At 37.4% G+C, this 10,451-nt stretch overlaps 1 protein-coding gene across 7 annotated transcripts; it reads right to left on the bottom strand.

Moving 5' to 3' along the window:
• Nucleotides 1–1,535: 1,535 nt before the first annotated feature.
• Nucleotides 1,536–6,817, bottom strand: LOC126589448 (protein DA1-related 1-like). Of its 7 annotated transcripts, none has more exons than XM_050254775.1 (12): nucleotides 6,544–6,817; nucleotides 5,465–5,601; nucleotides 5,151–5,234; nucleotides 4,479–4,812; nucleotides 3,777–3,897; nucleotides 3,545–3,628; nucleotides 3,316–3,435; nucleotides 2,989–3,201; nucleotides 2,827–2,889; nucleotides 2,615–2,733; nucleotides 2,468–2,526; nucleotides 1,536–2,376 (listed from the first exon to the last, which is right to left on the bottom strand). In XM_050254775.1, the coding sequence occupies exons 2-12, from the start codon at nucleotides 5,565–5,567 to the stop codon at nucleotides 2,036–2,038; spliced, it is 1,641 nt and encodes a 546-aa protein (XP_050110732.1). In that variant the 5' UTR covers nucleotides 5,568–5,601; nucleotides 6,544–6,817; the 3' UTR covers nucleotides 1,536–2,035. The 7 variants fall into 7 exon arrangements, with proteins under 7 accessions (XP_050110732.1, XP_050110724.1, XP_050110736.1 ...); XM_050254767.1 differs by having other exon boundaries at nucleotides 5,465–5,607; XM_050254779.1 differs by having other exon boundaries at nucleotides 5,151–5,220; nucleotides 5,466–5,607; nucleotides 6,544–6,816.
• Between the last annotated feature and the right edge of the window lie 3,634 nt (nucleotides 6,818–10,451).

Consider the following 10,451-nt stretch of genomic DNA (forward strand, 5'->3'; position numbering starts at 1 on the left):
ACTTTAAACATATAAACATCTGGCTGGACTCCACTCTGCCTAACCATTGTGAAGAATTTCTGCACAGTTTTGATGTCCGCGTTTAGTGCAAAATGATGTATCAACCCTGAAAATGTCTGGATATCGGGAACAATCCCAGACATAATCATCTCTTCAAGCACATTCGAAGCTAACATCATCACCAATATCCTCATCATCATCACCGCTTATTATTGATATGCTCTTGGTCCCCTCATTGGGCAGCATTTCTCTTAGAAACTCATCAGTCTCATGTACAAACCCTGCTTTTTGAATCCGTTCCAAAGACAAAAGCATATCGTGACCCGGCAATATCCCATCAACCCGAATTTCATCAAGTAAATTCTTAACCTCGTCAAACTGTTCGACACCAACACATGCCTCTACCAAAACTGAAAACTGGTTTAAAGTTCGATTCGCCCTCATCAAAGGAAGCACATTAAACACCTCCATTGCAGACTTCCCAAAAAAATACAAAATTCTTTATATTTATATAGTACAATTATTTATATACAATAAGGTATATTGATATAATTCCTCTAATTATTCTTTGTAATACAATACTTCAGTAAACTTCGATTAATTTATCATAAATTAGTATAGTTTTAATTTTGTTTTATGAAATTTCATAAAAAATAAGGAGTCTTTATGTCACGTTACAGAGGGCCTCGTTTCAAAAAAATCCGTCATTTGGGGGCTTTATCGGGACTAACTAGTAAAAAGCCTAAAGCCAGAAGCGATCTTAGGAAACCAATCACGCAGTGATTGGATTAATGATAAAATAGAATTCTGGGTCTCGAACAGTGATTCGATTGATGATAAAAAAAAAATAAAAAAAAAGAATTCTTGGTTCAGTTCTCCACCTTAACGACAAAAAAAATGATTGATCTCTATTGAGTCTGACTCGGTATTCAAGCTCTTATTTTTGCAACCTTAGCTATGGCTTATATAGGCGAATCCATGGAAAGTCATCATTGACTAGTTACATAGTCTTAACCTGATTCAATGTATGTGCGACTCAAGGTAATCCACTTAGGGAAGATAAATAAGGTATAAATAAAGGTATATACGCCAGAACTCTCAATTATCACTGTCTAAGTCCAACTATTCGGGACTGCCCCTTCTTCAATCATCATACTAAAATCCCTCCCCGCCTCCGAATCTTTCCTCATTTGGGCAAAAATACGCATCACAATGTTATATGACTCGGTGCACACACGTTTATCCGAGCTAACTCTATACTCATCCCACGTTTCTCCGAGCACATGTATCTTTAGTTTCTCACACACTCCTCTATATTTTTGGATTGCATAAATCAAATGGAACAACTGACATGATTCAAGTTGAGTGTGTGAGAGAATAAAAATGGTATGTGATCATTTTCCTTAATTTAGAATGTTATGAAATGAAAAAAACATGACTGCATGTAAGAAGTCGTTATCTGCGCATAAATCAGAGTGTGATAATGAGATACTTTTGTGTACGTAAAAGGTAATGAAGGTAATGAGCATGTAAGATGCCAAACAAACTTCTTTCAACCATTCATATCATATTCAAGCCAACAAATTACACCGTATAGAGTTCTATTTTAACCTTTTATTTTTATCAATAGATATTGGCGGTGAGAGATTCAAACTCGAAACCTCACCTCAAATACAGTAGTGGACACACTACACCTAGAGGGAAACTCCCCGAGTTTATACAAAACAAGTACAAGGAAAACCAGAAGGATGGTCAAGCTTGATATCCATGGATAAAATGCCTCTGAGAGCAATCCCGTCGTAATTGCCATCTGTCTTTTAGTTACAATTTCTTCTAAACAGATTTGAAGGGTTAAATGTGGTAGTATAATTTCTAAATATGTTCCCCAAACTGTTCTGAGATGACAGCAATCCACACAGAAACGAGCATTTTCTTTGCTTATCTCTATCTCTTATGATCTACATCCTATATAGTTATGGGCAAGGCCGAGGTACGGATTTATGTGGTAAGAACTCTTTTGTATCAACTCTAAAAGTCACTCGGGAAAATTTCCGACCAATCTAATATGGTCGAGGGTCCTCCTCAGACCATACTTGAGCACTGCTTGGTTACCTATCCTGAATCCTTCTCCGTAAGCTGTTGATGAATCCGACTCAATTTGGTGTTTGAAAAATTCCCCGAGTTTCTTCTCAAAGTCAGACCGTTTACCCTTCTTAGATGATGCCGAACTAGAAGAGGATGACGAGGAAGAGGAAGAAGAGGATGATGATGAGGCAATATCACTACCCGGTGTAGAATATGTCTCAGCATCCAGCCACATGTGTGCTAACACTTGGCAGATACCTTCTTCTACCTCTGGGCTCAGGTTCGGATAGCCTGCGCAACAACCTATCAGTAAATCCAACCGACCAAAAGGAAACGTTGCAAATGTCAAAAACAGAATATGGAGTGCAGGACAGGCACGCACCGTTAAGCCTCAGCCATGCATGCATCATCTCATGAGCGAGAATTGACCCTGTCAACAACCTGCGTTCATAGAAGTTTTAGGTCGTATGTACACAATTAGCAGCATGCTTAATGACCATGGATAAAGAGGAATCAAGAGAAATATTACCTAGGAAGGCCATACAGTACAAGAATTGCTGTTACTTCACAGCGACGAATCAGCCTATGAGGCTCAGTAACCATGTCTATCAGCCGGTAGCCAGCTCCAATCCTTGGCCTCCGTAAAATCTGCAATATAGTAAGAGAGATACAGAGAACTCTATCAATGAACTGTTAGCTTAAGAAATGTAATTGCCAAAGCTGAGGGAAACAAATTCCTACAGTAGTGACAGTCTGCTCTTCTGACAAGCAGAGTCCTCTAGTCTCCGGCATGTGATGATGACCCTGCCAACGTAAAGGAAAATTTCAACCAAACTTTTAGATTGAAGAAATGGAAAGGCACATTTTTTTCCAAAGTATGAAGCTCTAGTGCATCAGGATTACATTCTTTTCTCCCTCCATAGCCTCGTTTAGAGCTTGCCTCTCGACCAAGAGCATTGGAACTTGCTGCTTCACTTTCATGTTTAAACCTTCGTAAAAGTCTTGTATCTCAAGGTAAAGGGGTTGGCATTCATGAGTATCCATAATTGCTGAGTCTAGACACTCCAGACATAGCTTCCGACCATCGTCAAGTAACAAATATCTTGTGTCCCGTGCCTGCAAGGTTAGAAGGCATATCATTACCAATAATAATGTCTTATATCCTTTTCAATTCCTTCAGGATTTATTGTTTGGTTGCAAAGAGGACGAGTTGTGTTTTCACGAACTCACCTCCATTCTTTCACAGCTACAACACCGAGGAGTCCCATCGCGCTCATGAGCAGGACAGTACTTTTGTAGCCAGAAAGGATGTGCTCTATACTCAATAAGCCCAGCTGAATTTGTTGGGATCTGTATGAAAGAACCAACAAAGAAAAAACAGAAAATTATAAAGATAAATAATTTTAAAAGGGCATGGAAATACAATATCATTAAAGAACTAAAAAGAAGAGAAACTTACGAAACTCTTGCAAACATCGCATTTTGGGTGATGCTTCTCCTTATAGCAGGATTTGTGGTAAGGGTGATTCCCAGACATCGAATACTGTCATGGATAGGAGATCCAAAAATTTAATTATATATATAGCTATATACAATTCATATTTCCAATTTAAATAATTCAGCTGGGAATTCAAGTATTTTGTCAGCCAATTCCAAAGAAAATTCTTACTGAACAAGAACCAGATTCTGACCTCATAATCAGTAATTGGAAGATTGCAAGCACGGCAACGGAAACATTCTGGATGCCAAACAGTACCCATGCAACTCAAATATCGCCCATGGCCAATTCCTGATTTGCAGCCAGCACATATCCTACAAACAACAATTTTAACAACCTTCGGAATACAGATATAAAATTACATGAAATGAAGAGTCAATTCTCAAGTGGCTTCATTTTATGTAACTACACTACGTGAATTCATACATAAAGATCATATTGATATCTTGGATCTCTGATTCGTAATATTACAGTAAAACAACTCCAGAAAAATACTTACGCTCCTCTCTTGTTATGGAAGAAACACGTGTATACCAAAGGATAAATTTATATCAACCTATTTATCTCATGCTCCAACAAGTTACAGTTTAATAATTTGATTTTGTATCTTTTGTATCAATTCTTACTACACAGGTAGAAAATGCATCAGGTGGCTAATATATTTAACTGAGCATGTGAGCTACAGAGCCAGTCTAAGCTCCCATATAGGCAATTCAAACTTCAATTCCCTTCTCTTTACCTCTGTATTGTTTCACAATATTTTTAAATGTTTACCAGCAAACAAAGTCTATTCATATTCAAAGTTATTACGAACCTATAGATAACAGAAATTGGCATAAAACAGTACTTGATTGACTAGACTAGATTCAAGAGATAGCAAAGTGTCTGCATGCACCTGTTCCCAGCTGGCGTGAAGAATGAAAAAGGATGAAATATATTGCCATTATCATGTCGAGGAGGAGAACCCACGTTCAAACTTTCTTGAATAGCCTTTGCAAGTTGTTCATCTTCCTCCAATTGAAGTTTAGCACTTTGTTCATCTTCCTCGTAGTCAAAATTGGCAGGTTTTTCATCATCGTCCGACTGAACTTTGGCAGATTGTGCATCATCATCTGATTCAACTTTGGCAGATCGTTCATCATCATCTGATTCAACTTTGGCTGATCGTTCATCATCGTCTGATTCAACTTTATAAGGTTGTTCGTCATCCTCTGATTGAGAATCATCTTCTGAAAAATAAGTAGGGTAATGGATTATAAGTAACTTAACAATCAAACAGAAGATAACAACCAAGTTTTATGAGTATGCCCTTTAGTGGAGTTATGTAGAAGTCACACTCTATGCTTGATGGAAAATGTCACAATTCATTATTGATTTCATGAAGATTTGCACACCTACAGCATATTGCTTGATTGCTCATGTCTAGCACTAGTAGCTACTAATCCTTGTACGAAAAGTGGGGGAATTCCAAGTTATTCAGTTAGTCTATTGCATCCGCTGAGGAAACTCTCGTACTTATGCAGCATATGAAGTTGTCAATTAGTTTTTGCATGTTGGTGAAACTTACCGATTACACTTTTCCCTTTTTGATCTAGTTCCGAAAGGGACATTGCAATAGCAACATCTATGTCTTCTTCCTGCATTCCAAGTTCCCGACAACATAAAGTTAAGCATCGTACAACATAAACTAAACATCGTACAATAAAGTTAGCATCAGTATGAGGAACCTTCAGAATTTGGACTATCATGGTAATTTCTGTAAATTAACTTTGTGATGGGTAGATATCAATATACCTACTATGAGCATAAAACTAGTCCACCGCAACAATAAATGTGCAGGAACAATGAAAATTCTGTTTATATTAGTCAAAAGAGTAATTACCACTGAATTACGAGGCTCGTCCCATGTTCTATCCTCTCTAAATTTCCTATGAGAATGCCCTTTATAGCTAGAACCTTTCAGAATCTTAGTCAGCCAACCCATAACGAGAAATCTTACCCGCCCCTGGGCTGCCAAACTGTTCCTGCACCAAAAGTCTTTCATTTAGGCACATAGAAAGTGGAGCATTAAATAGACAGCAAAATAAAAACCAAAATGCAAAAATAGAAGATATTCAGTGGCACACATGTTAAATTGTGCTAGCTATTACTATATATAGCATTATCTTATAATCACTACACAGTTTGAACGAACATCAAACGAAAGCATTAATGCATGTCATGAATGACTGGTACGATACAGACTGAGAAATCAAATATAACATTACTGTTCTATTAAAGCGAAGAAATAGGACTAAAAATGGTCGTCTCTAACAAAGATAACACAATAGCATTCGCAAAGCAAGACACTGCAAAAGTGAGATCCGAGAATATCTACGAACACCATACAATGAATAAGTCTCAATCTGGGAACAATTTCCAGATTTAGAGGGGTAACAGTTCACAGAACATGCATATGAACCAAGAGCAGATAAGCAACGAAATCATAACTAAGAGAAAACGCAAAAACTGGGAAAAAATGAGAGAGAGAGAGAGAGAAATTCTAGCTAACTATTATACACACTCAACAAGTTCATTACAGCATAGAGGAGCAACCAGATAACCATTCAACAGATTCATATAATATTGAAATGACTACGAACGGAATTTTGCTCTGTGAAATTCACACCCAGTTCCAATAACCTCAATCCAATTGAAAGAATTTAACCTATACAGAATCAAGAATTAATAGCAATAAGCTCAATCCACCCCAGACTGAAAGTACCCCAAGAAGGTCTCCTTTTCCCAAAATTCCAGTAGCATGCAGCAATCCATAATCCAATATCATCAAACCCCATATTTATAAGAGAACACGTTCCATCCACCCACCCACATCAAAATAAAGAAACCAAATTAAAGCAGGTGGAGCATTCAAATTCACTGAAGAAAAAGTAACAAAGCAGAAGTCCCAGTAAAACTACCTGACACAGATTAAGATTCTGCAAAAACAGTCGAATCTGATGAATCCCAGATAAGATAAAGTTACCAATTCCCCACACTACCAACCACAGCTTTTCACCCCTGCAAATCCCCCAGCCTTTCTTTGAACAAAGTCACAACCATTTTAGTAAAGATAAAGGATGCTGCTTGAATCCTGCGCAAAATTCCAAAAGGGCATAAATTAATAATATAAAATTGCAAATAGTTGGAGAGCTCCGATCATCATCAAGGTATTATAATCTGCCTTTTTTCAAACCCCACCAAACAAAAGACAAGCCTTTTTTTTTCTTTACTTTATTTATTTAAGGATAGTAAAAGATTTAGGGTTTGATCATTAGTCTATCATAGTTGCCTTATTCGCTAAACCACCATAACATGGTTAAAAAGAACCAAGCTATTTTTTTTTTTTACTTTATTTATTTAAGGATAGTAAAAGATTAGGGTTTGATCATTAGTCTATCCTAGTTGCCTTATTCTCTAAACCACCATAACATGGTTAGAAAGAACCAAAACCCCGAAATTTAGTAATCAACTACAAAGTAAGCTACTTCATTTCCATTCAAAGCGATTAGAAATGGCTAATTTTTTTATAGAACGGCCCTATGTCCCCTATTTACATAGTTTTAGTAAATAAAAAAGAGCAATAAAAAAATAAGCAAGCGGAGGACAAAGCCAAAACCCAGAAAGAAAAAATAATACATCATTCCGGAATGCGCATTAATTTGTAAAGCGGAAGCAACATGAACCACCGATGGAGGCAAATCATGCCAAACCAAAATAGGAGAAGACAAACCTATGTTAGTAAAGCTATCCACACCAACATTTCCTTTAGATAAACCGTTTAATTCAAAGGAAAACTAATGAAAATGGCTTAAAACTTTGAGTTATAATGATAAAGACAAAATAAAGGGTAAAGTGAATAGTACCATGATTGACTTTTTAGTGTAAAAATGTGGGTTTTCGTTAAAATAAATAGTATCGCATGTTTTTCGTTAAAACTCCCTTTCAATAGTATCAAGGAAGAGGCCATAATATGGGAAAAATAATAAAAGCCCTGCAAGGAATAAACCAAATTTTTAAAGAATAAATGATACGAGTATTCAAATCTTGAGAGTCCAAATTTCTAAAGGTTTGTGCTTTTCTTGCAGTTTTTTCTTCTCCCTAGTGGGTCCTTTATCAATTCTCCACCACACTCCACTAAATGTCAAAAACCCCCCATTATATCTTTTTCTGGCTGACAAAGAGTCAAGAAGGTGATGTTTGGTCCTCCCATTTGGTTCCAACTGAAAGTGAGGCGGCTCTAGACTTCAGAGCCAAGCTTACCTGATAGTACGCAGCCATTATTATCGTTATATTTCATGTCATATTTCATGTCGCATGTCTACATTAGGTCTTATATTCGAATCACAAGATTAATGATGTTTAATATTACTTTTTTCATTGCAATACCTAGTTATAATTGATTTGTTGTGAACCAAATCCCATATATTACATTAGAATATCTCCTTAAAAAGAATGTCGATGTATTGGAAAAAAATTATATTGTCGTAGGCCTATTTGACTGAACTGTATAAATGACAGAGAAGGAGAGGGCCGGAGGTAACAGATAGAGAAGAGAGATATGTAATTCTGAGGTGTGTGTTGTATCACCCCCTTATGCCCTTATTTATAGTAGTAGGATAGGTAGAGTCCTTACCCTAATAGGATTACATCTCTAATAGGAATTAAACTACTAAAGGGAATATACAAAATAGTCCTAGATACACTAGGATTTACACAATCATATTTCTAATCCAATAGGACTGCAACACTCCCCCCTTGAGTGTGTAAATACTTAAACAAAACATCGCTTCAGATCTTCAGCAGATGAGGTAGAACAGTTGATGAAGTCGTCGGCACAACGGGTGAATGTGAGTCTCAAATATAAGAAAGTAAGTATGCATTGGTAGTAAAACTCACACAACCTTGCTATGGTAAAACCCGAGGCATGAGGAAAACCCATAGACTAAGAAGAAAAGTGAGAAGTATGCATAATGTCTAAAACAAATGTCAAACATGACGAAAGTAGTGAACTCGACGGAATATGATCATCCCAGGTTGGGTGCCTCATCAAAGACATAACTTTCAAATAAGAGAACTACAAGTAATTCAACTCAAATAATTTACGCATACTGATTCCTTGGATGAGCTTCTGAAAAGTAGACTTGGGCAATGACTTGGTGAAGAGATCGGCCTTAGGAACGGATTTGCTTAACTTCAATGTTCTGATGTTGTTGTTGCTGGTGAGAATAAAAGAACTTCGGCGCTATATGCTTGGTGTTGTCTCTCTTGATGTATCATTTCTTTAACTGCTTGATACATGTTGCATTGTCTTCAAAGATCATCGTAGGAAGGTCAACGACGAAAATAAGACCACTAGTGCTTCGAATATGTTCCATAATTACTTTAAATCAAAAGCACACACACGATGCTTCATGTAAGACGAGAATCTCAGCATGGTTCAAAGAAGTCGCAACTAGCGTTTACTTGGTAAACCTCCAAGATATAGCAGTGTCTCCAATGGAAAAGACATAACCCGTTTGGGAACGTGACCTATGTGGGTTAGATATATAACCAGCATGCGTAACCAACGAGGCAAGAATTAACCCGAGAACCAAGGGGGCGGCGGCTCTTCTCAAGGATTCATGGGTGTAGAACAAGCCTAAATCCGCCATACCCTTGAGGTAGTGGAAAATATCTTTAACACCATTCCAATGTCTGCGTGTAGGCGTATTGCTATATCTAGCCAAAAGATTAACAACGACGAAGATGTCGGATCTAGTGCATTGAGTCAAGTACAATAAAACACCAATTGCACTTAGGTATGGAACTTCAGGCTCCAAAATCTCTTCATCATCCTCATTTGGATGGAAGGGATCTCATTTAGCATCTAGAGTCCAAACGACCATAAAAGTACTCGAAGGCTTCGCTTTATCCTCATTAAAATGTCGCAACACCTTTTGGGTGTAGTTTGATTGATGTACTAGAATTTCATCTGAACAATGCTCAATCTCCAAGCCGAGACAATATCTAGTTTTCCCGATATCTTTCATCTCAAATTCCGATTTCAAGTGAACGGTAATTTCCTCAAGCTCTACGGGAGTTCCAATAAGGTTCATGTCGTCGACATAAACTGCAACAATTACAAATCCAGAATGTGGCTTCTTAATGAACATGCATGGGCATAGTTCGTTGTTCACATAACCCTAAATGTCAAATATTCATTCAGACGATTATAACACATCCGCTGAAATTGCTTCAATTCGTAAAGTGATATACTCAATCTAATCGAGAGAGTGTTTCGTGGTCTAGAACTATTTGAACCAGTCAATGGAAGTCCTTCTGGAACTTTCATGTACATTTCCATATCTAGATCCCCATAGAGATACACGATTGCCACGTCCATAAGTTGCATATTTAGTTTTTCGGAAACTACCAAACTGATAAGGTAGTGGAACGTTATGACGTCCATTATGGGGGAAAATGTATCCTTATAATTAATTCCAGGGCGTTGAGAGAAGCCTTGTGCTATGAGGCGTGCTTTGTATCGCACTATTTCATTATTCTCATTACGCTTCTTCACGAAAACCCATTTGTAGCCTATCGGTTTCACATGTGGTGGAGTAGAAGCTACAGGCCCAAACACCTTATGTTTCGCGAGCGAATCGAGTTCAACCTAGATTACTTGTTTCCAGTTTGACCAATCCGTTTTATGTCGACATTCATCAACAGAACGTGGTACAATGTCATTGCTAAGCATGATTCGGAAGCAACGGTATACGCGAATGCATAATTGATAATCATCTTATTTCGATTTCAAACCTCATCCAATACTGCGTAATGGACCGAT

This window comes from Malus sylvestris, chromosome 2 (genome assembly GCF_916048215.2).
Source record: "Malus sylvestris chromosome 2, drMalSylv7.2, whole genome shotgun sequence".
Lineage (NCBI taxonomy): Eukaryota > Viridiplantae > Streptophyta > Magnoliopsida > Rosales > Rosaceae > Malus > Malus sylvestris.

Bases quoted from the DNA above. Each gene is read 5' to 3' on its own strand.
- LOC126589448 (XM_050254736.1), bottom strand. From the start codon at position 6,397: ATGGATTGCTGCATGCTACTGGAATTTTGGGAAAAGGAGACCTTCTTG. The intron at 3,898-4,478 runs GTGCATGCAGAC...TGTTGTTTGTAG, and splicing joins TTCACGCCAGCTGGGAACAG to GATATGTGCTGGCTGCAAAT. The intron at 2,890-2,988 runs GTAATCCTGATG...TTACGTTGGCAG, and splicing joins CTATGGAGGGAGAAAAGAAT to GGTCATCATCACATGCCGGA.